Source organism: Phodopus roborovskii, unplaced genomic scaffold, assembly GCF_943737965.1.
Source record: "Phodopus roborovskii unplaced genomic scaffold, PHOROB, whole genome shotgun sequence".
Classification (NCBI taxonomy): Eukaryota; Metazoa; Chordata; class Mammalia; order Rodentia; family Cricetidae; genus Phodopus; species Phodopus roborovskii.
In genome coordinates, this window is record NW_026126409.1 from 12,574,299 (window position 1) to 12,599,407 (window position 25,109).

The 25,109-nt window shown below is 49.1% G+C and overlaps 1 protein-coding gene across 4 annotated transcripts; it reads left to right on the forward strand.

Moving 5' to 3' along the window:
* The first annotated feature begins 1,083 nt into the window (after positions 1 to 1,083).
* Positions 1,084 to 23,112, forward strand: Tmem255b (transmembrane protein 255B). 4 transcript variants are annotated; one of them, XM_051182028.1, is made up of 9 exons: positions 1,086 to 1,266; positions 5,322 to 5,464; positions 6,585 to 6,647; positions 14,232 to 14,321; positions 15,317 to 15,397; positions 16,271 to 16,356; positions 17,543 to 17,702; positions 18,537 to 18,680; positions 22,865 to 23,112. In XM_051182028.1, the coding sequence occupies exons 1-9, from the start codon at positions 1,212 to 1,214 to the stop codon at positions 23,030 to 23,032; spliced, it is 990 nt and encodes a 329-aa protein (XP_051037985.1). In that variant the 5' UTR covers positions 1,086 to 1,211; the 3' UTR covers positions 23,033 to 23,112. The 4 variants fall into 4 exon arrangements, with proteins under 4 accessions (XP_051037987.1, XP_051037985.1, XP_051037986.1 ...); XM_051182029.1 differs by lacking the exon at positions 6,585 to 6,647 and adding an exon at positions 6,723 to 6,785; XM_051182031.1 differs by lacking the exon at positions 6,585 to 6,647 and adding an exon at positions 6,723 to 6,785 and having other exon boundaries at positions 1,205 to 1,286.
* The last annotated feature ends 1,997 nt before the right edge of the window (positions 23,113 to 25,109 follow it).

Here is a 25,109-nt window from a genome sequence, read left to right on the forward strand (position 1 = left end):
GTTTTTTTTTTTTTTTTTTTTTTAATTTGACACAAGCTAGAGTAATCTGGGCAAAACCACTATCACCTGTGTGCAAGACTGCAGAGCATTTTTGCCGTTAATGATTGATGTGGGAGGGGTCAAGCTCACTGGGAGAGGTGCCACCCTCCAGGGCAGGTGGTCAAAAGCAGGCTTAGCAAAACCATGAGGAGCAAGCCAGTTGGCAGATTCCTCCACTGTCTCCGCTTCCGTTCCTGCCTCGGTTTCTTCCCATGACAAACAGTGATCGTGTGTGTAAGCCAAAGAAACCCTTTTCCCCCAAGCTGCTTTGGGTCATGGTGTCTTAATGGAAGCAATAGGAACCTGAGATGTGCCCTGTCTACTCACTTGTTTCCTCGCAGCCACACCCCTTCTTCCCACAGCAGCTTTTACTCAGAACTTTAGTGCTGTGCGAGTGGGGTAGCAGGAGAGCATCCCCAGAGCTCCATGACCCTGGCGCCAGGTGGGGGCATGCCCACAGCAGAACCCATTTTTTCATGCTTTACCACAGATCCACCAGTACCTCAGCTGAGAAAACGCTCCCATCACATCACCTGTGTGCACGTCTGCAGAGCATTTTCCTAATGACCGGTGTGGGCGGGCTCAACTCTCTGAGGTCTGAAGTAGCCCCAGGCTGAGTCCTCTCCAGCCCCCCATCTCCCCCCCCCCAGTAGAATCCCTGGTCTGTTTCTGCTGAGTTTCTCTGCTTCCCTCTGTTTGGGCCACCCGGTTCTTGGTCCGTGGCCACCTTTGGTGGAGGGCCGGGCTCAGGCCAGCAGCCCACGGTATTTCTTCAGGTACATTCCTCCTCACTGGGTCGGTCTATCTCTGGCAGTGAAAGCTCAGGGTCTTTTTCCTAGACTCTGATTTCCAGGGGCTGGAGACTGGAAGGGAAAGAGAAGGGGAGGGAAGGGAGGGGGAGGAGGAGAGAAAACGGAGGAGGAGCCGAAGGCACCAGGACCTAGGAGGGAGGAAGGAAGGTATAGGAGATGGAGGGGGCAGAGGGGTGGTGGTGGAGAGGGAAGGGACGTGGCCAGAGGAGAGGAGGTAGGAAGAAGTGCCCGCGGAGTGGAGAGTGGACACAGGGCTGTGCTGCTTGCGACTGCTTCTGGGCCTCCTGAAACTTAACCAGACAGAAGAAGCCTCCAAGTGGCTGCTTAGAAGGCTGCCCTCCCAGCGGAGGGCACTTCAGAATGCAGCCTCTCCCGTCGCCTGTGCCAGGCCCCCTGGCCCTTCTGGATACCACAGGTTAGCTGACAGCATCGCTGGTATGTCTACCACCAGCAGGCTCTTTGGGGGCCCAGGAGCTGGGTTACAAGTCTCTAGATGGTCTAACAGGGGAACTATTGGACAGCTCTAAGCTCTGGGCCCAGGACTCCCTGGGTTGGGGCTGGGGATTCAGGTCTGGTTTCTTAAACTTCTAGTTTATGTGGCCTGAGCCACATAACTTTCTGCTCACATCCGCTCCTACTCTAGCCTTTCATTAACGGACCCGAGTATTTAATAGGTGCTGCCATCTCCAACTGATACCTTTCCAGTCCTTCTGTGTTTTTCAGTTCCTAAACTTTGCTGGGAAGAACCAGGGAGCACTTCCTTCCCCAAGAGAGAGAATGGTGCTCAGGGCATTTTAGTGTTGTTGCAGGCGAGGACTTCCACCGCCTCACTACCCAGCCACTCCATTTCTAATTGTTTGATTTCCCACATCAAGCCTGAAGCAGCTGAAGCCAGGTCTTTCTGGGAAACCAGGAAACCTGTTGCAGGCTCTGGCTCCAGCCGCTTGGGCTTGGGTGCTCCTCTGGGAAGTAGCCAGGCCCTGGAAGGGTGCCAGGCATTGTTCCAGGAGGGCAGAGGGTGGGAGAGACTTGGAGAAGGCTTTCCACTTTAGGTGACCCTCTGGATGGGATTAAAGGATTGATGGGGGAGGGGAGGCTCTGGCTGATGCTTTCAGAGCCAGGTGACACCTTCTCCCATTCTGAGCTGGACACTGGTATCCTGAGAGTGAACGGCATGGCTCTGCCTGGCTGCCTTCTCCTTGAGCTTGAGCTTGGTCATCACCCACAGTAACTAACCTGGAAGCAGTGGTTTAATTAGCAGCCAGGTAGTCTATGCACAGGATAATGACGCTTTGTTGATGGGATAAGGGACAGAGATGGCGCATTAATTGTTTGGATGTCTGTTAATATGTGAGAAATCTTTTGTCTCCAAAACCTGGTATAGAAATGCTTGCATTCTGGGATTTCAAAGACTCCTCACCTTCTTGTCTTGGCCTTATTTACTTCCTTTTATGTCATACTGTATTTAGATGTTTTTTTATAAAAGGCTCTTTGAGCAGGAACATCTTGGAACATCTCCTTCCCCCTGTAAACTCCAGGCCAAGTGGTTGGAAAGCAAAGCTTAACTACCCTGTCCATCGCCTGGCCTAGCTCATGTCTGTTTTTTTGTTTGTTTTTTAAATTATGGAATGCTCTAGCACAGTGGCTCTCAACCTGTAGGTCCCAACCCCTTTGGGGAGGATGAACGACCCTTTTACAGGAGTTGTGTATCAGATATTCACATTACAATTCATAACAGTAGCAAAATTACAGTTATGAAGTAGCAACAAAAATAATTTCATGGTCAGTGGTCACCACAACACAAGGAACTGTATTAAAGGTCACAGTGTTAGGAAGGTTGAGAGCAAGAGCATGATCTCAAGAGCCTGACCTTTGGCCAAGTGGCTTTTCTCAGGCTGGAAGCCATTAGCTCAACAATGCTAAGTGCCACCAGTCTAGGATGTCATGCTAATTGCTGTGAGTGGGTGAAAGATGTTTCTGCAGAAGGGTCCACCCAGATGTCAGCCATGCTGGGTCATTATTAGTTCTTTGAAATGTACTTAGGAAAAAGGAATGTAAACCCTTTAGATGAGGAAACCCCTGCATGGTTCACTATATACCTGTTCACTCAGTAGCACTTGCTTGCTAGGTATGACCAGGTGGTAGTTGGGCCCATCCTACTTAGGTGGTCCCAGCCTTCTGGGGTTGCTCCTGAGGCTGAATGTATGCAGGTGCTGGCCAGCTCTTGGCAGGGCTATGAGCACGGTGGGGAAGCCAGGAGCTGCTTCCTGCTCCATGTTCTGCTGAGTGTGCTGTGTGCCCTTTCCTGGTGCCTTCCGCTGGCCCACCCTCACACCTTCACAGGCCTGAGCCATCCAGGGTGGACTCCATCCAGCCCACACCACTTCTCCTTAATTTGCTCAGATGCAGGAAAATGGGAAATTAGAGTGTCTCCCTTCCTGCTCACCTGGCTACAGTAGCCTCTCCAGCTCCCTGTTCCTGTAGCACCCAGGCTGCCCACTTGCCACCCACCAACTTCAGGGCTCTCTCAGGGCCATCTGGACCCACTCCCAAACACCTCAGGGTTCATTTTCTGGGAGGTGTTGCCACACTTCTTCCTGAATTCTCCTCATCCCCCAGCCCTGACTGATTTCTCTATTGAATTCAGCACTTTATGAAGCCTCTATGTATACTGTGGCTCATCTTAGGTGTTGGCCTTCTTTTCAAGACCAAAAGCTCTCAGTGTGGGCAGGGTTCACCTTGTGTTCATGGTAGTATGTCCGGGATTTGGAAGCATCTGTACCTAATAATGGCTCAGTTAAGTGAGGAATGGGGGGTTTGGGAGAAGACTGTGAGAATGACTAGGAAATAGCATAGGAATGAGTGAACACAGGTGGTATTTCTGCAGGTGACATTCAAGTAAACCCATAGGCCAGGACTTGAAGAGCCTGGTCAGCAGGGATTCCATCCTCTACAACCCCTTGGGGATCTCAGCAGTGAGGCCTCAGGTAGAGGGCCACCCTTGCCAGCTCCCAGGAGCCAGTGACTCCTGTGTTTAGAAATGGTAGATCTGTGGGGCTGAAGGGTGGCTTAGGATAAGATTCTGAGATGACACCTGCCACAACCTGGTCTGGAGAAGGGTGAGAAGGCTGAACAGAGATGAGTAGGGCCTCTGTAGTGGGGTCTTTCTCCTGGAGATGTGCCCTTGCTGGGTCAGCCATATAAAAATGCCTTCCTCCGGTCAGCTCTGTAATGGGGTCTTTCTCCTGGAGATGTGCCCTTGCTGGGTCAGCCATATAAAAATGCCTTCCTCCGGTCAGCTGAGTCATTTGGAATGTGAGCAGTCATACATAGTTCTTTGGGAATTTATATCTTGAGTTTGTAAAGTCCCTTTCTTGGGTGACATAACCTTGACTTGCATTACGCTTCACTGGTGGGATCAAAGATGTGTGAAATGCTCAGATGAGCGCTTCTCAGAGCATGAAAATTGCCTGTTCAGATGCAGTGGCTATTTGAAGGGGTGGGTGGTGGTGGTATACTTGGGTAGGCAAGCCACCTCCTGGTGAAGCAGACACTGCACTGTGTGCACACACATATCAGCACAGATGAATACACATACTTGCACGTGCATACGTACTCAAAATGTTGACTTGATAGGACTCTGGAGTCAGGAAGGCCACCAGATTTTCCTTCCACCCCACTTCTGTCTGCAGTGGCTTGGGCAAATGCCTGGCTCTCACTTGGTTTTGGCCATAGCCCGTGGTTCCGGTGTGTGGCTGTCTTGTGATCAGGGGAGGCAGGTGTGTGTGTGGCAGTCAGTGGAAAAGCTGTTCTAGCCTCCCCAGATCATGAGGGGAAGAGTCAGGCTCCAGGAGGTACAGCGGACAGCGAGCCCTTTTCTGAGAGCTGTGCAGCACACGGAGCTTGGTTACACAGAGCAGGCTGTCCAGAGGAGTGTTTTATGATGCTTGGGCTTGTCTGATGAAGGCTGGAGATGGACACTCAGTGGTATTTCTGATGATGTTCTCTGCCTGTGACTCCATTCCAAAATGGCTGCAGGGCCTAGACATTGCATTTGTATCTCAGGCAGGAGGCAGGGGCAAGGCAAGCCTTGATGCTCTGTGAGTCCAACAGTCTCTGCCTAGCTGCAGCATGTGCAGAGCTCAACCTCACAGCCTGCAGCTGCAGCTGCAGCCTTCTGGCTTGGTGGGTAGGTCCACACCCAGAAACCCCAGCGGCTGACAAGAGGGGGCCGCATCTGGGGCACAGCTGTCTGACACTCAGGGCACCTCCTCTATTCCTTACAAAATCATTCTCTTCTTGGCCTTGAGATGGATGAAGACAAGCCACTTTCCAGCCGTAGGCAGTGACCCCCGACTGTGCTCAAGGCTACTGAGAAGGGAGGAGTGGATGGATGGGCTGCTCATCTGCCTGGCATGGTTGGGACCAGGTGTGTAACCAGCTAACTAACACACTTCTTTGCCACTTCAGAGGGCTTTGCAAGGAGAAAGAAGATCTCTCTGTGGTTCGTGGGCTCTCTGCTGCTGGTGTCCACTCTCATCCTGACCATCGGCCTTGCTGCCACCACCAGGACAGAGAATGTGACCGTGGGCGGCTACTACCCAGGGATCATCGTGAGTCAAAGGCTCATGGGGGATTGAACAGGTTGTTCAGGGTTCTGCATAGAGAGACAAATTCCCTGCTAGTCCATGGTGGGCAGGGCCATATTCCTAAGAAATTTATCCCAGACTGATGCTTAGTATCTGAGAGTATTCTACAAAGACAGAGGACTAAGGGCTGCTGGCCAGAGTGCCGTAAGACAGGCCATCGTCTTTCACCATGCTGGCAGGCCAGTGTCATCAGACTAGCACAGACTCGGAGCATGTAGAGCATGGTTGGAACTTGGACCCGGTGCCCCAGCTTTAAGATGAGGACAGGTGCAAGCATATGAGCCAAACAACCCGACTGTGCCTCTGTCAGGGAGAGACCCTAGACCCCAAACCTCCATCCTGCCTCTCTCCATGCCCAGGCTGCCTGCTGTCCCTGCTTCAGTCTGAAGCCTCTAGTGTAGGCAGGGCCCTGGTCTTATCAGCTCTTCACTGAAACCCCATGGATGTCCCAGCTTTAAACTTCTCTCCATTTTTCTTGGGCTGGCCAGAGAGGGCATGCCAGAGCTCAGTGTGAGATTCCTACAAGGTGTACCAAGACTGGGTCCTGTGACCTAAAGGCAAACTGATCTCACAGAAGCATAAGCCCCTGTTTCTAACCCACCAGCAGGCTTCGGTGGGTGTGCAGCCCCTTTCCAGGGGCAGTAACTACCTGCCCTGTGGTGCTTCCTAAGGTGGGAGTGGCCACACTCTTCTCCTGACAAAGTATTTCATTTTAGATTTAGTTTTTATTTTTTCTAAAGACAGTGTCTCATTTGGTAGCCCAAGTTGCCCATTCTCCTGCCTCAGCCTCTCAACTCCTGGGATTATAGTTTTGAGCTACCACATCCAAGTGAACAAAACATTTTAAGGGTGAGTTATTAAATATTTAAAAATTGTATAATATAATACTTGTATTGGTAGAATGTATGCTATGGTACATGTGGAGGGGGTCAGAGGAATAGGTTTTTACTTCTCTCATGTGGGTGTTTGGGCTTGAACTCAGGTCATGAGGCTTGCCAGCAAGTGCCATCTCACCAGCACAAGGGGCATTAGCAACTGTGATGGGTCAGTGTGACGCTAACCAAAGTTCTCTCTTGTTCTTCAGCTGGGCTTTGGGTCATTCTTGGGAATCGTTGGTATTCACCTAGTGGAGAATAGAAGACAAATGGTAACCAGCACAAGGGGCATTAGCAACTGTGATGGGTCAGTGTGACGCTAACCAAAGTTCTCTCTTGTTCTTCAGCTGGGCTTTGGGTCATTCTTGGGAATCGTTGGTATTCACCTAGTGGAGAATAGAAGACAAATGGTAAGAATGATCTCTTTCAACGGGGGTTGTGGGAGTGTTGATCCTTCAATATAGGATGCTACAGTCACGGCTAGGGTTTCCTTTCCACATTCATCTGAAACCCCTGGGCCCTATATACTACACAATCCAAGACTTGGCCTAATTGGTGCCGTTCACCACTTGGTCTAAATGAGCATACCTCACTGAGGAACAGAGAAGTAGAGATGAAAACAGCCAAGGACACTGGGTCAGATCTTAGAAACATAGTTACTGTTCTATCACTTGAAGAGACTCTGTAACCAAGGCAACTTACAAAAGAAAACATTAACTGGTTGCTAAAGTCAAGCTTCAGCAGGTGGAAGAAACTGGACAGGAGAGGCAGAGCCTGCCCTACTAAACACATAGACTTACCTGAGGGAGCAAAGGTTAACAATTCAGTTTTTCTTTCTTCTCCAGTCTCTTTATTTTTCTCTTAATCCTTTTATAGTATCTAAGACAGAAATTTCTATGAAGGAAGAAATTACCTTGCAACCACACATTACATATTTTCCAGAAACAGAAATCATTATTATGCTCACAAGTTACATGTTTTTCTTAGAAGCCTACATTTTCCTTTGTATTATTTCTCCCACCATAAAATCTTCACCCAAAGCAATGATTCTTTTATTATTGATTAACAGAGTTTTAAGCAAGCAAAGTTTATCTCAGCCGGTTCCTCTTGTACTAGCAGGCAGCTATTTGCAGTTTCATTATAGCCAATTCCTATCCTATTTCTACTCTACAAACCTTAAACAAGTGGTCTAGATAACCATTTTGGTTTTTCTTTCTTTACACACATTATGGTCATTTAATTTCCTTCCATAACTCTGTTTTGTTTTTCAAGGTGCATACTGAAGCTTGTGATTAACTCTGTAACCTACGTGACCAATGAACTCAGATCTAACCGTGGGTGTAGGGACATAATTGTGTTCTTTGATCATCAGCCTGCTTTTCCACAGGCAGAATATTTACTGTCCTAACCCCCTGCAAATTTAAATCATTGATGCAACCAAGCACCATTGCTCTATAAAAACCAACTCCATTATTGATCTGTGAGTAAATTGCCCCGTGAGGGGTGGGATTTTCCCATGAAGCAATCACAGTACACTAGACACAGTGGGATTCTTTCACATAGTAACCACAGCATGCCCACACAGTAGAAACACGAGAGCAGCGAGCAGGAGAAGGCACAGCAGAAGCAAGGGGCACTCTGGGGACAGTGCCCTTGGGGCCTTGCCTCTCCGGAGTGTCTGCATGGTAGCCATGCTATGCAGTGAGCTCCACTCCAAAAGTCCCCTGGATGACTGCAGCTCCTCTGACACGGTCACTGCCTATGGTAGCTTGCTTACAGTTTCAGAGGTCAAGTCTAGGGTCATCATGGCGGGGTGAGTGGCAGCAGACACAGGAAGACATGGTGATGGAGAAGCAGCCAAGAATCTACATCTGATCCTGAAGCACAAGGTCATGGTGGGATGGGGAGAGCGGTAACTGGGGATGGCACGGGATTTTTAAGCCTCAAAGCCCACTTTCAGGGACTCGCCTCTCCCAACCAGGCTGCACCCCTAATCCTTCCCAAGTAGTTTCACAATAGATGAGCGTATGGGGGTGGGCATTCTTATTCAGACCAGCGCAATAGTAGACATTTAGAAGATGCTGTTTGTCCAACATGTGCAGTACAGGGGACTATAGACTGTGTTTGTTGGTGCCCTGTTATGGATTATTGTGGTAAAAATAAGTGATTATCACTTCTGTTTAAGTCCTGTTAGGGTGCTCTGGGGATCCCCCAGTCTCAGGCTAGTGTTACAGGCACTTATCACCATGTCTTGATTTTTACACAGGTGCTGGGATGTGAACTCAGGCCCTTATGCTTGCATGGCAGGCACTTTACCGGCTGTGCTATCTTGCTAGTTCCAGCTTTTGATTTTGAGGTGGAGGTTTTTTTTTGTTTTTTGTTTGTTTTTTGTTCATTTGTTTGTTTTTTTGTTGACAGGGTTTGTTTCTGTAACCACTCTGGCTGTCCTGGAACTCACTTTGTAGATCAGGTTGGCCTTGAACTCACAGCTGCCTCTGCCTCCAGAGTGCTGGGATTAAAGGTGTGTGCCACCACCGCCCAGCTGAGGTGGAGTTTTAACACTTCATTTCCTTCAGGTTTTGACCCACTCTAGTTTGTTATACATGATGTGAAGCACAGCTTTCAGAAATTCCTGTTTTCCTCATTGTCTAAACACCATTTGTTGGGGTCCCTATTTTGAAAGTAACTGTAAAATATTAAAATTTCTCATTAAAAATTAAAACATAATTTTACCCCATCCCTTTCCTTCAACCCCTCCCTCCTATAACCCTACCTCATTCTTCTGTAGTAGAGGCTGGGCTAAAGAGGTGCTGAGGCAGAAGGTAGAGAGCTCAATCCTGGGAACACACCATTCCCTATTTGTCTAGCATTTTTTTTTTTTTATAACTTATTTCACAAATGTTTTTAGTTTGTGAGTATGAGTTTTGTTCTTTTGCTATTAACTTTATTACTAATTTTATTATGAGGATACTGTGTGGGCATTGTTTTGGAGGGCTCATTACCACTGACTTTTGCTAAGTTCATTCCAAACCGGCAAGCCATAGAGATAGCTCATTTGTTGTTTCTGATAGCTTTTCAGTGGATTCCTTGGGATTGAGTGTCCGCAAGATTGTGTCACCTTGCAGACAGCAGCTTTACCTTTCTTGGTTCGGTCGAGAAAGCCCAGCCATGGTTACCCCTGGGTCTGGTGGTTTGCACATAGAGGTGATGTAACAGGGCAGCAGGCCCAGCAGTGGACAAGTGGGTCTGGTCCTGTGCCCTTAGGTTATCCTGATAAGCAGTGTGTGGTTCCTGCATCATCTTGCTTCTGCTCTTGTACGACAGGCACACACATTTCAGTATAACGCAGATTTATGGTTGGGTACCTTACTTGTGCACATCTGGAAGTTTCACCCCCCACTGACTAGCTTTCACGGTGCAACAAGGTACTCTGCATGACACAAGCAGAAAAGTAATCATTGATGTCACCCAGCTATAAACCTGTGACCCTCAGCAGTGGTCTGCTTGTGAGATGCACGGGGACACACTGGTACAAGAGTGTCTCAGAGGCGGTAGGAGTAACCAACCATCTTTTTTTTAAGGCCCAGTCCATGAGATGGAGTCCATACCTGGCACTGATATCCTGAGTAGGTTCTGGGCCTGTAGGAAGACTACTGTGGGAATTGCTGTAATGCTTGGGAACCGAGCCACTCTGGACTTCAATGCTGTCCTGGCAGGGCTGGTGCCTGAGGGAGTATTTAGCACAGAGCTGGCTGTGGTGAGCATTCAGAAATGGGGGCCACTATTTTGTGTCTCTAGGGGGCATTTAGGTTGTTCCAGGAAATGGCATCGGGCAGGCCAGCTTCAGCCAAAGAAAGGATAGCTATGTTTCAGCTGTGTAAAGTGATTTTCTTTTGATTTCTCTTTATTTTAAAATTGTCCTATAGAAAAGTTCAAGCATATGTAAAAGTAGACAGAATAGCACTGTACACCCCCAGGTGTATTTATCACCTATCAGTCAGGTCAGCCCTAATCTGTTCCCTTCTGTACGTTCCTTCCCCTGGGAGGTTGAGGCAGATCCTGTTTGAGCTTGCTCCAATCTGTCCACTCTGAGGGTTAAATCTAATTAGAAATGATTTCACCATCATCTCTGTCTATTATTGTGACAATCTCTAGAGGAAGTCAGACTCAGAGGGAGGGCTCTTCTACGAGGAGGAGAACAAGTCACATTCCCTGGAGAGGGCTCGTGTATCTGCCAAGCCTTCTCTAAGCATTGCTTCTTTTCTTCCTGCTTTCCCTTCACTCCATAGTTCTCAGCCTCCAACTGACTCAAAGACGACCCTTCTGTGTCTGTGATGACTAGTACTGCCACTTTGAGACTTTGTCACAAGAAGTACACACTACTACTGGGTCTCTCCCATTAATAGAACCTCCTTTCCCCCTCTCAAGGCAGATGTGGCCTGTGTGTTCTTTCTGAACCCTTTAACACCACACTGTAGCTGTAAGTCACTGGCTTGCTCTTCTTCCTCACAGGGGCTAGGGAAGGAGCCTCATTTTGCCAAGATGGTCTGCAACCCCTCAGTCTTTCCTCCCTCCCTCCCTCCCTTCCGCTCTCCCTTTCCCCCTTTCAATTTTTCTCTTCTTGTATTTTTGTCTGTTTCTCTCTCCATCTCTCTCCCCTGTCTCTCTCTCCCCTGTCTCTCTCTCCCCTGTCTCTCTCTCCCTGTCTCTCTCTCCCTGTCTCTCTCTCCCTGTCTCTCTCTCCCTGTCTCTCTCTCTCCCCTGTCTCTCTCTCTCCCCTGTCTCTCTATCTCCCTGTCTCTCTCCCTATCTCTCTCTCCCTGTCTCTCTCTTCCTGTCTCTCTCTCCCTGTCTCTCTCTCCCTGTCTCTCTCTCCCTGTCTCTCTCTCCCTGTCTCTCTCTCTCCCTGTCTCTCTCTCTCCCTGTCTCTCTCTCTCCCTGTCTCTCTCTCTCCCTGTCTCTCTCTCTCCCTGTCTCTCTCTCTCCCTGTCTCTCTCTCTCCCTGTCTCTCTCTCTCCCTGTCTCTCTCTCTCCCTGTCTCTCTCTCTCCCTGTCTCTCTCTCTCCCTGTCTCTCTCTCTCCCTGTCTCTCTCTCTCCCTGTCTCTCTCTCTCCCTGTCTCTCTCTCTCCCTGTCTCTCTCTCTCCCTGTCTCTCTCTCTCCCTGTCTCTCTCCCTGTCTCTCTCTCTCCCTGTCTCTCACCCTGTTTCTCCCTGTGTGTCTCTCTCTCCCCTCTCTATCCACCTCTCTGTCTCTGTCTCTCTGTGTCCATTTCTGTGGTGGAATTAATATGAATTACCACTGCTCACTTTGGCTCTCCACCCCCGTCTGTCCCTTTCTCTCTTGGATTGGCATAGTGAAGGGTTTCTTTACTTTCTATTTCTTCACACATGTCCATGACTTAGGGGATGGGGATGAAAACTCTGGTTGTCTTTTTCTCTAGTACACTTTGACTTGGATACAGCTCAATCACTCACCAGCTGTGTAGCTACTCTGTCTCAGGTGGCTGGAGGATTGACAGGTATCATAATAGCCAGAGTAGAAATACTGGCTTCCTGTGCATGGGACTCGGGTGCCCAGCTGTGGCTGTTTTGGGAAGGGCTCAGCTCTCTGGAAAGCAAGCAGTGCTTGTAGTCTTTTTTCAGCACCTGGAACAGCTCCCACCACAGCCCCAGCGCTGCAGGGTGACAAGTGCCTGTGCAGAGGCTTTGCTTTCTCCCCAGGTATGTGGGACGCCCACCTCCCCTCCGCCTCTGTGCCTCTTTTGTCTAGTACTTGAGCTTAGTCTCTGGCTGCGGTCCTCAGGTTCTGGGATGACTGGTGACCTGGAGGGTGAAGATGAGAGTGCTGGTCAGGGTAGTCCCATATGGTTGACTGGCAGGAATTGTGGAGAGCAGCCACCATTGGCTAAAGGTAGAATGGTAGCCCCAGAGGTTTCTGGATGAGGTGTTCCCATTAGGGAAGGCTCCAAGTTGTCCCTGTGAGCTGTGTTTTGTGTCCTCAGCTGGCAGGGTGGGTTGCAAAACCCTGTGACTGGATGGGCTGTGCCTGGGTGGGTAGCAGTGTGGAAGGTGGAGAGGGATCTTCATCACTGTGGGACTCACGTGGATTGACAATGTGGAAGGTGTGTTGGAGTCATGTACCCAGCATGCACACGGCACATCTCAGTTCCCCATGAGAGGCGTCTAGTTTCCCCTAGGCAACTGTCATGGTCTTCACAGTGCTGTGTGCTCTGATGTTGGCCAGAAGGCTAAGGACCCTGGGGCTGAAACCTGTTTCCAAGGCTGTTGGCCTCCTGGTGACTGCTTGTTAGTTGACGGCTGCTCTGGAGGCTGAGCAAAGGGTGTGAGCAGCGCTCCAGCTGCTGCTGCGGTTCAGGTTGATCTTGAAGCTGGGTGACTAGATCAGGATAGAGGTCACACACATACGAGAACATGCGTGGCAAGCTTGGAGGAGGTCTCTGGTCTTGCCTTCCTTACAGTAGAGCTCTGATCCGAGATGAGTGAGGAGGGAGAGGAGGGGGGTTGGCAGAGGACACTGGAGGGCAGTGCCAGCATCACCAGAGTACAGCTGTATTATCAGTGCATGGACCAACCCCGTGCCCAGGACTTCTGGCTCTACCCTGGGCCTAAACAGAGACCTGCCTGGGGCTTGCTAGACTTGCTATTTCCTTCTTTTTCTTTTCATGTTTTTATTTTTCCCTTTTGAGACAGGGACTGTTTAATTCAGTCTGGCCTCAAACTCACTATATAGGTAGTACTAGGCTGGCCTTGAACTCAGATCCATCGTCATCTGCCTCCTCCCAAGTATGGGGATCATAGGTGTGTAGCACCATGATGACCTTTGCTTGCTATTTCTTGGTGGTTGCCCCTCTCTTCCCTGCACTGGTAATCCCAAGGGCTTTATGCATCTCCCAGGACCAAGCACTAAACCTACACATGGAACAGATTTCTCCTGCTGGGGGAGGAATTGAAGATAAGATGCAAGTTTGTTTGCTTGAGATAGGATCTCACTGGGTAGCTGAGGCTGGCCTTGAACTCACGATCTTTCTGCCCCATCCTTCTGAGCACTGGGACACTAGAGTCCAGGACACTAGGGTCCAGGAATCCTTGAGTTTATTTTCCTGTATGTTTGGTTAATCTAGAACTGTGTCACAAGAAGAACTGAAAATAAATGTAGTTGAAATGTAGTTGACAACTATAAGAAGGTTTCCAGCCTCATAGCCAGAGAAATGCAAACTGAAATATTAGTCAGAAATGTAAATTGAGGCAAACATCTCTCTTAGCACCAATCTCATGTCATTCTGGAAAGTGGACATTCTGCTGTCAATGGCTATGTTTGTAGAACAGTGTAGCATCCCTTGTTAAAAATTTAAAGTTCAAGGAACCTAAATAATGCATGTCAAAATACTGGGTTAATATGTTCAAGGAATTTCTCCTACATAAACACCCATTTGTGAACATACATACTTTTATAGTGAAGAGCATTTGGATTTCTATAGCAGACTGTTTAAATATCACCGACAGTCACTGGGTAGCCTGTGGCCAGATGTGACTCTGAGCTCCTGCAGGCTAGGATGGTGCAGACTGAATCTAGTTATGTTGGAGGCAAGTACTTGTGTGTATGAAAATGGGACACATTGCAGTTGGGTATGCAGTGGTGAGGGCAAAGAGTATACTTCATGCAGTGGTTCAGAACCCACAGAGGGTGCCACATGGGTGAGTATGTGGCTGAGACACTGGTGGGTGAAGTAAAGCAGTGATGGTCCAGCCAGGGGCCAGAAACATCCACTAGGACTCCGATTGTGTCCAAGACTGTTTTAGGTTGAGATTCCATACTCCTCTCTTCTACTCCTAGTTGGTGGCGGCCATTGTGTTCATCAGTTTTGGTGTTGTGGCGGCATTCTGCTGTGCCATAGTCGATGGTGTATTTGCAGCACGGCACATCGTGAGTACTACCTTTGACTGGTATGAAGTCTGTCTCTAGGGCTCAATGTCCACATGGAAAACAAAATTTCAGTTACACAGCCCATCTCTGACATGTTCACACCAGCTTTAGCTGAGCCTGCCATGGCTGCCTTTTTGCCTAGATTGGCTCCAGCAACTGGAATCCACTGCCTCCCACAAGTCTCTTCTCTCTCTCTCTCTCTCTCTCTCTCTCTCTCTCTCTCTCTCTCTCTCTCTCTCTCTCTCACACACACACACACACACACACACACACACACACACACACACACACCACAGCAAGGACAAACACATACCACATACAGCCATACACAGCACAAATACAGCCATACACAGAGAATACAAATACCCACCACACACAGCAGGCACAAACCCCATACACTGCAGACATAAACATACACAACCACATACAGTAAGCACAAACTCACACACCATACACACATAGCAGACCCAAACACACAACAGATACAAACATTCACATCACACAGTGGACACAAACATCCATCATTATTTTGCCCCCCCCCCAACCCAGTACTCCCTAATCACTAAGGAACCCTTGTCGGCGCCTCCTCAGTTCTGGAGCTCTGTGTCCAGGTGATTGTCCTCAGCTCCTTCACATTTAAAGCAAAATGCACTGTGGAATCTGACTTCACTCTTACACATGCTTATAGTTCCACAGTCTCTCTTTGAAGACTGTCACTTAACGTGGGGTTACATATATGAAAATTCTTTTTATCTACAAGAAAGACTTCAAGAGAATGCAGAGTCCTGCTACTGGCACAATTATGAACAGAGAAAGGAAGCTCTGTTTTCATGTTTGATCTGTAGCTAATCTGAACTTGGCCCCCACAGAGAACAAGCTTGCGTATTTACCTGTTTAGCAGTTATAGGGCCAGGCAGGTTTCCAGGTGCCATAGGCAATGATGAGCTACCTGGTTGGGGGTGACCTTTTCATCCCATCTACATTTGTTTCTCTAGGAACCGAGGCCTCTCAGTACAGGAAGGTGCCAGTTTTACTCCAGTGGGACTGGGTACTTGTACGATGTCTATCAGACGGAGGTGAGCCCCTTTGGCCATTATGGCTTCCATATCCCCCAAGTCTTCTGTGTCTCGTTAAAATGGCTGTCTTAATTCTCACAAATCTTGCTGCATGGCTATGAAGGCATTGTAAGCTAGGAGCTAGCCTTGACAGTTCCGTGCATGACAACATTCTCTTTGGAATCACAGCTGCACACTTTCCTCTTTGACAGTGTTAGGATTCATCTGTCCAGTTCTGTGTGGTCAATTAGCATCTTAATTAGCATTTTCACTGACTTAATCACTGCCCTGTAACACTGGGGTAACACATGTGCAGTGTTCCCCTGGCTTTCCCTGGGCTGGGGACAGCTGTAGTGTGACCTCACTCTTTTCCTGAGTGAGACACCAGGAAGAGCAAATGCACGCAGCAGCTGACCTAGAGGCCAGCCCAAGTGGGCACTGGAGTGGCTCAGTTGGGCTGTCTACACCAGCACTGTGGGGATTTGTGGGCTTAGCTAAATAAAGCTGCTCACACTGAGTGCCAATGCCAGGGAGGGGCAGGAATCAACAAGTGGGTAACAGTCTCTTCTCGGTCTGTCCTCGGAGTCTTCAGACATGTAGAAAGTTGAAAATATGTGTTGGGCATTTCAGAAAAGGGATATCGATGTTAGATTCTGACTGCCCTGTCTCGCCCAGTCCTGCTCTGATCTGTCTAGCGCTGTCCTGTCTAGTCCCATCTTGTCCTGCTCTGTCCAGTCCTGCCCTGTCTCGTGCTGTCCTGTGTCCTGCCCTGTCCCACCCCACCACACCCCGCCGTGAATCAGGGAGGGTCCTGGCAATACAGCCCTGCTTCTGGACCTAAGCTGCCTGCTGCCTGTGTAGAATAAGGTGTGAACCTGCCTGTCTCTACCACAGGTCACCTGCTACTCTCTGAGTGGAAGGTGCCAGCTGAAAGTGAAGAGCAACACATGCTACTGCTGTGACCTCTATGCTTGTGGGAGGTAAGGCTGCATCCGGCATCTGTGCGTGCACACGCGCGCGCGCGCGCGCGCGCACACACACACACACACACACACACGCACGCACGCACAGGTGAGACCCTGCATGAGACATCTGTCCATGAGAGGCCTCTGTTTCTCCCTTCCTACATCTCCTTGTGTTTTCTGCTTCCTTCTCTGGACCCAGTTTCAGCCATGAAAAAGTGGATTTGGTCTCCACCCAAAAGCACACACAGAGTGTACAAGTATTTAAACCTGGCTTGGCCCCTGTTTATTGCATACCTTAAGGCAGCTGGCCAGCAGGTGGCCACCAGCACATCCCACTTCTGCCTTGTTCCCTCTCAGGGCTGAGACCCACCTGCAGTTTTCTGTTAGGATACACATGGAAAATGAGAACACAAAATGCTTGCTTATTCTGGCAGGGAAGTTAGCTCAGCTACCATCCAGGCTGGCCATTAAGGGCTCAAGGCTAGTAAATTGGGATATCCTGTATCCACTTTCCACTTCCACCCCTCTGTGAGGAGGCGGAACCTCCTTGGCCAGTCCCACCAAAGGTACATGAATTCCCAGAAACAGAGAGAGGTCTGTAACTTGTCTGAGAAGTTCTCACCTGGGTGGGAGGAGATAATAAGTGAGCACTAGAGGCCCCAGGCATGGCGAGTTCCAGGGTTTCTGGTGTAGCTTGCTTCTCAGGGTCTATCTATGGGGCTCCCCACCCCTCCCATGCATTTTCTTCCCATCCTCCAGGTCTCTGGGGGAACCACAATGCTTTGTTCCAGGCCTGACCATCTGCTGCTCTTCAGTGGTTTCCAGGATCACTCTAGTGTGATCACTGTAGGGTGTCCATGAGTGGCAGTCTGAATGGTGTCTTGGTGATTGGGAAGAAGTGGCACTATTTAAATGGTCCCCCTTTAACTAGCTTTCTAGATATGTGAGGATGAGAGTTAGGCTTAGAGCTAGAAGTAGAATTCAGGCTGGTATTCGAGTTGGGTTTGGCATTAAGGTTAGAGTTAGGTTAGGGCTAAGGCTAGGGTTAGGGTTTATGCCATGGTTCCTACACACAGTTTAGTGTTCTGGTCATGGATCTGACACTTCATGATAGTCTTCTAATCACAGCTATAATACTTGGGGATGACCACCCGACCATGGTCTGACAATGAGGGCAGGAACTTTGTTCTTCCTCTTGTAGCACAGAGCCCTCACCTGCTTACTATGAATTTGTGGGTGTGCGTAGCTGCCAGGATGTGATCCACCTCTATCGGCTGCTCTGGGTGTCCACAGTCCTGAATGTACTGGGCCTGTGCCTTGGCATTATCACAGCTGCAGTCCTAGGGGCCTTCAAGGACATGGTGAGTAGTACCATCCTACTTGTCCCCAGCCAATGAGTCATAGCCCAGAGCTTGGAGGCTCCCTTGAAAAATACCTGCATGTCAGATGGTAACCATTACTTGCCTTGGAAACAGTACTTGATCACCTGCTGGTTGAATCTTTTCCCACTCTCTTAGTCAGGCAGATCTGGTTGCCCTCTGAGAAAGAAACTAGCTTGCAAAGCTACTCTGTCACTGTAAGTTTCACTGTAGCATGGGTATGGTTCTGGGCCACGTTGTAATAAGCTGGATGGGAGAACTGAAATTCACCCAGACCTACTTCTCTCTGAGCCAGCCCTACTGAACCTGCCCCTGAGCTCTGGCCTGCTACCCTTCAACACTGGCCAGAATCTTCCTTCTGTCCTTTCGGGGTCCATGGCCAACCCTTTGGGGTTCTTCCAGATCCACAGGGCTGCAAGACACTTTTTTGGTGACTTGTCTTGTGATTACCCTACCATCCCAGGGGATTTGGCTTTTGGCTGCAGCCTAGAGTCGCTGCTTAGCTCTTTGGTGTCAGGCTTCTTGTTGCCAGGGAGATTTAGAGATGTCTTGTTATGACCTGACTTCCCATAGTCTAGTTCTTGGGTTCTACCAGACTGCCTTTTCTGGTGGTAGCTCCAGGTAGTGACTCCAATCCAGAGATCATATGTAGAGGATGCTAGAACTTTCTGTGAAGTCATGGAGAGCTAGTGGATTGGCCGGCTTTTCATGGCTTGGGTTAGGGCCCCCCAGAGAGTCAGGGTGTAGATCCGAATATGGTCTTGAATGGGTTTGATGGTGCATTGAGTTGGGTGGTCATTTCCCCTTTCTTCACAGGTCCCTCTGTCTCAGCTGGCCTATGGCCCATCTCCACCACCTCAGATCCTCTACAACCCCGCCCAGCAGATCCTAGCCTACACTGGCTTGTGCCCTTCATCTATGACTGTGCCAACCTGTTCGTCCTACCCTCTGCCACTTCAGGTAGGCAGCTGTTACCTGCTGGGGTCAGGCATACCTTGGAGCCAGTGGTACTTCAGTGGGCTCCTGAGTAGACAGTGTAGGGCTGTGGGTAGAGAAGGGTGTGCTTTAATCTAGATGATGGGGACTGGGATCATTATGGGGTGGGCCATGTCATTTTCAAGATACACTGCTGCTCTGGCTCTAGTAACCTATGAGCATGTTCTTTCTACCAAAAGAACTTTTTATTTTATATACTGCTGTAGCTGGTTTATATACTGTCTATGTTGGCCAGGAACTGGCCTTGTACAGGTCAGGGGGATAAAGGGTGCCACTGGCTACCTGGGTTATGGACACTTGTATGACACTGAGTGCTTTAAGTGGAGCCAAGTGCATGCCACCTTCCACTGAAATCTGTCTACAGAGCTGCCAGCCCTGTGGGACACCTGTGCCCAGTGCTGTGGACCCTGAGGCCATCAGGAGAGCAGGTGTGGAATAAGATCTTTGCCTCTATTCACTCCTGGCTTTGGCTTGTTCATGTCCTATGAAGTTCTGGTGGCCTGGTTGTCCAGTGGTACAACATTGACTTGGATGTGGCATTGTGGACTTGAGATACTCCTGGCTGGCGTCTTAGCACTGTGAGGTATCAGGCAGGACCTGTCCTCAGCCTTCCTATGCAGAAACCCTTAGTCATGACAAGCAAACCCTCTGTAGATGTTGTCCAGTGTCTCCTGTGGGACTATTGAGAACCCAGACCTAGATAAATCTTCTAGATGGGGTGATGACTGCTCATGTGCCTGGCTGCTCAGTGACTTGTCTTATGGCACTAACAGAAACTTTTATGAGACCCACAGAGCTGTATTGAGCATATCTCTGTGACATACTATACTGATCTGTGGGCCCTGGTGAAGTCAATTGTTTTGACATGTCCTCAGCTATTCCCCAGGAGACCTGCCCCCAGTGAGCCATACTAACATAAAGTGAGCCAAATGACTGCTTGAGGAGGGCTTGAGTGTTGAGCTCTGACCATCTAGACTGGAGGAAGCTGCCAGGGCCCCATGACTGAACCAATGTAGTGACCAGGTGTAAGCAATACTTGGAAGTCTTTTGTCCACCTGGGCTCTACCTTTGTGAAGTGGGGGCTGATGGTGTGTACTACACCACACCTGGAAGAAGGCATGGGAACCCCAGTGTCTAGGACCCAAAAGTACAGCTTCATTCTGTTTTCCAGGGCTCACTGGTGCCCTGGACTCAGCTGAGATCACTGTACCACAGCTCCACCCCCTCCAAGGGGCAGGCCCCTTTTCTCTGTACTTCAACTTCCTCTCCTTATCTGGAAAAGGCACTAGCTGGGGGCTATAATTCCTGGATTACTTGGGTCCTTTGGGGTCTGGAGGAATCTACAGTGGTTCATTGCAGTGTTGGGGAGTGGGTCTGGACTCTGTGTGACATCCCCAGGCTGAGCTAGTGGGAACTTCCCAAAGGGGACTGGGCCCTCATCCTCTGAGTCACAGGGGACCCCCAAATCAGGGAACATAAAGGCTTCATTGGTGAAGCTTGCCTCAGGACTGAGTCTCCCCTCTCTGGAACATTGGAAACAGCTGTGTCTAGAGTCAGGAAATGTGATGGTACAAGGGTACCAACAGGAGCATCTCCAAGGCCTCTACTTTCCCATGGAACTGCCTGCATTGGCCTGGAGAAGGATCTCCCTGGTTCACAACCCAGGAAAGGCACTATCCTTGGAGGCCACAGTTCATCCCGGGACCTGCTCTGTTCTTCTGGTCTTTAGTCAGTCAGATGCACATGTAGGACTCTTAGACTATCTCTGGGTAGACCTGGTGGGGCTCCCAAGAGCATGACTCCAGAGCACAGCCTGTGTGGGTTGTCTTCTTTCAGACATGTGATGTTCCATGGGGATGACGACGAAGATGGGATGTGGGGTTCCACTTTCTCCTGCCTGGTGTTAGGGTATTTGGGCCAGTCCTGGTGCCTGCCCAGCTCTCCATCTTGAAGGCCTGGCCTGAGGAAGAAGAGACTGCTGCGGAGGGGCTGCCAGCCTGCTCAGCAGAATGTGAGATTCTGCATGAAGTGCCCTTCTGTTCCACATGGGAAAGGACAAATGCCCCCTGTGGCAGTGTATAAGGGACAGTCCTTCACCATGGATACACTTTTGGGAACCTGGAAGGATGACCTGCCGAGTCCCATGGGTGCTGGCTCTTCCACCTTGTGGGGCCTTTGTTTTGCAGATAGTGGGTACTTCCCTTCCTCCCAGAGGAGGCCTGGGAGCACTGCCCTCTGGGCCGAGCAGCTTTCATGGAAGCATGTGTGGGAAGCATGTGTATAATCGCCACATGCACTTACTAATCAGATATCTGTGGAACAGGCATATCGGATGAGCCCATGTGTTTCCTAAGAGCTACAGAGTGGATGCTGTGTCCACTGGCCAACAGAGATGGAAGGAGGCCTTTTAAGTGTCCGTTTGAAGTCATTAGCAGCCAGCAAACACCCCTGAATAACTGGAGGGGGTGAGATGGCTGTGGGGGTGTTGCGTGAAGTTACTCAAAAGGAAAACTTAAAGGGGTCCCTGTCAATACCAGCAGTTTGTTCAGTATGACACTCAAGGTTAGCCTGAATGCTATGCTGTGGTGGCCTTCTCCATGTGAACAGGGTCTGCCTTCACAAGGCCTTGTTTAGTGAGACAGTTTCACCCTCATTTCCTAGTGGTTTACTCTGAGGTTCCTGGTGGTTTTTATTCTGTGGTTCCTGGTGGTTTTATCCTGTGGTTCCTGGTGGTTTTTATCCTGTGGTTCCTGGTCATTTTTATCCTGTGGTTCCTGGTGGTTTTTATCCTGTGGTTCCTGGTGGTTTTTATCCTGTGGTTCCTGGTGGTTTTTATCCTGTGGTTCCTGGTGGTTTTATCCTGTGGTTCCTGGTGGTTTTTAACCTGTGGTTCCTGGTGGTTTTTAACCTGTGGTTCCTGGGAGCTTGCTCTCTGATTTCTAAGGGCTTACTTCGTGGTTTGTATATCCACTTATTTTCAGAAAAGAGCAGAATTGACAGGGTGGAAAGCTTATCCTAGTAGACCTAAAAGGATGACCTTCAGACATGCCCTGGCCCCTGTGGTCAGAAGGACACACATACAGATTTGAGGGAGAAACAAAATTCCTACATCAGCTGTTGAATCTTTTGTGACAATTGTCTCCACTAAGGGAGCCTTTCTCAGTCTAAGCTTGTCCATGGGAGGCAATGCTTTTAGAACGGCCATGCTGCCAGAGCCTGACTCAGTACCCCAGATGTGGCCAGTAGGAGCATCACATTGCATCCGGGAGTCACTTTAAAAACCTCATTCCAGAATTTGCTTTATTCTTTTTAATACTGATTTTAAGTTTTAAACTTTTAGTACTGAAAAGGGGGAAAGAAAATTAAAAAGAATTAGTAAAGATTTACTTCAGATCTGTGCTGTTCCCCAAATTTCTCTTCTCACATAAACTCATTATGATTTTGAGAGGTGCCTGTTGGGGTTCTTCAAAGACACAATACCGAAAGGTGTATATACCTAAGAGATCTGTTTTAATAACCGACTCTCATGAGTGTAGTAGAGGCCAGTCTACTGTCCTCAGGACCAGGGCAATACTGTTGGAATTGTAGCCCATGGCCATACTCGGGCAGGATTCCTTTCTCCTTGAGGGTTGCTGCCTTTTTTTTTTTTTTTTTTTTTTTTTTTTAAGGTCTGCAACTGATTGTACCAGACTCTCCAACAACAGGGAGCTGTTTAAACGTTAATTGCATTTGAAAATACCTTCCTTAAACTGACCACATTTGGTCACTGACCTATTAACCAGAATGCTGTGTTGGGAATGTTAATGAGCTTGTTCTTTAGTGAGTGCCAAGGACCTGGCTTTAGGCTGTCCCTGGCTCTTCTAGTCAGTGCAAGTGACACTTGATTGTGCTAAGTGGGCCAAGGGAGTCTGGAGCTTTGGAGACCTCCCCCAGATGTCCCCAGCAGCTTTAGAAGCCAAGTTTGTGCCACTCAGGTACCAGATAGGATGGCACTTGACTTCTATTGGCTCTTTCTAGACCTGGAATGCTTCCTGGGGGTCTTGGTGAGCTGGTAGTTCCTAGTCTGGTAAGGTGTTGGGCATGTATTCTGGATAGCATAGCTGAGTGCCCCACCTGCTGATCGAGGACACCTCTCTGTTTAATTGCAGCCCTCCAGTGTCCTGCCAGCCTCATCCTCTGCTGACCTCTCTCGGCCTGAGGACACAGAGTCTCCCTCCCAGTGCAACTCCAGCCATGGGCATTCTCCCAACGCTCCTTCACTGTGCACACCAACCTACTTCCTCCCCGGGGAGAAGCCTCCTCCCTACACACCCTGACACGGACATAGTAGGTTAAAAAGTAACTTGGTTTGGGGGTGCCAGAAATAAAACAAAACTTATAAAGCCATATATAGAAAGCCTGCCTCTGCAGGTCGCCTCACAGAAAATTCAGAAAGTGTCTCACTTCTCTTGGACATACCCTCTGCCAGCATAGGCCAAGACCAGAGGCGGAAGGAAAGCAGACCAGCTGACTGGCAATGGTATCTTTGCAGTCGCTCTCTCCCCACATGAAGATCAAGAGCAAACCATACTAGACCCTAGCCTCATCTTCCAGAAAGGCTTTTCTGTACCTGCTGTCACTCACAGCTCTGTTATCCTGCACAGGGAAGGTAGCCAGTTATCTCTTTTGGTAAAGATTGTTGCTTCAGAAAATGCATTACAGGTTGACAGGCTTCTGTGAGCATGTCCCAAGAAGAAACAGACCAAACCACCCCTGAGCTCTACTTTTCTGATTTGAAGGAAAACAAGCTTTGGGCAGATACCCAAAGCTACTTCTCGAGGCCTTTGAGTTCTGCCTCTGTGCAAAATCCACCTTTTGGTAGACTCCAAATCTCTCACTCATTTCCCCCTGGGGTGCTCTGTTGATTTATGGCCACTGGTTTATTAATTAGCTGTTGTGTGGATACTGGCAACTTGCTTCCCCTCTGAGGTCCAGAACTAGCAGGTGGGGGTGGAGGGCTAGCCTGTGAAGATGCAGCTCCTGTGCCCCCTGCTGGCCAAGGCCAACCTGTCCAGCAATCTAGAGAGATTTTCTAAACAGGGTTTTCCACAAAGGCCCTCAACACAAGTTCATGTAGGAAGGGAACAGGTCGGTCTGTGGAGAAGAGGTACTACAAACCCAAGAGCTGCTCACTGATCCCTGAAGGGCTGAGATAGCTATTGGTCTGAGGACTGGTCATTGTACACTATCATCATTTTATTGAGTTTGGCCTTGCAGCTTTGAGAAAGAGACCAGCTTGGTTTCCATTAGATGCTTCTGACCTTGGATCCAGCACAGTCTTGTTTCCCTGCAACCTCCAGGAGCCTGGCCTCAGCTTCTGTATGACCCTACCAAACTACTTTCTGCTGACTTATAATATATATATATATATATATATATGGAACAGGACAAAATCCTCTCTCGATTTGGAGGGGAGCCATGGGCACTGCTGCTTGACAGGATCAGAGTTGGCTCTGTCCCCTGCCTTGAATCTACCGGAGTGCACAGTTAAACAGCTTTCACAAGGGGGCATGGGCATGTCACAGTGCTGGCTGGGGAAGAAGGTATCCTACACAGCAATGGCAAGATTCCTGTCGCTTGTGAGTGTGAGGTTCAGGAAGATAAGGCAAAGAGATGCACCCTTGACAAAGTCGCATCCTGGGACAAAGAGTATCTCACCCATGCTGTGATTATACAGAGAAGAGCCAAATTCTGGAGGCTGATGGGAGAAAGGGCTTTTAAAGCCCCAGAGTATCTCTGGCCAGGGCCCCACACCTCCTGTTTTATATTACAGCATTCCAGTGTTGTATTCAGTTGTCGTGTGTCCTGGGCTCCCTGGTCTCTGAAGAACATCAAAACTTCATGTCTGGTTGTGGAGCCCATACCCACTGGAGCAAAGAACAGTTAAAGAACTTTGCATGCCAAGGTCAACAGTTCTGTTCATTGCCACAAAAATGTCTTTCTCCATTGTCTCAGCCAGAGAATGTAAGGTCCTGTACCCTAGGCGCCAGAGCTGCCCCCACAGTTCACACTAACACACACTGTGGGCACAGATACTCTTGAGTGTCCTTGCCTTTGTGTGAACAAGGCTGGGAAGCCAGCTGGAGCCTCCATGCTCAGTGGCTTGTGGCCTATCCCTTGATGACTTTGTCTCTTTGAATGTCACCTGAGGGTCTGCTCTGTACTTGGCTTCTGCTCTGGTTGGTGAGATTTGTTCATGGCCATCTGTTTTGTCACTGAATATCACTTCATCTGCTTTTTGGATTGATGAGAGATGGGTTGCCCTGGGTCTATGTATGGTACCAGCTGATTGCTCACATGGGTGTATGTGGGGATGGGTGTAGTAGGCCACGCCCCTCTGGTGAGAAACACTGA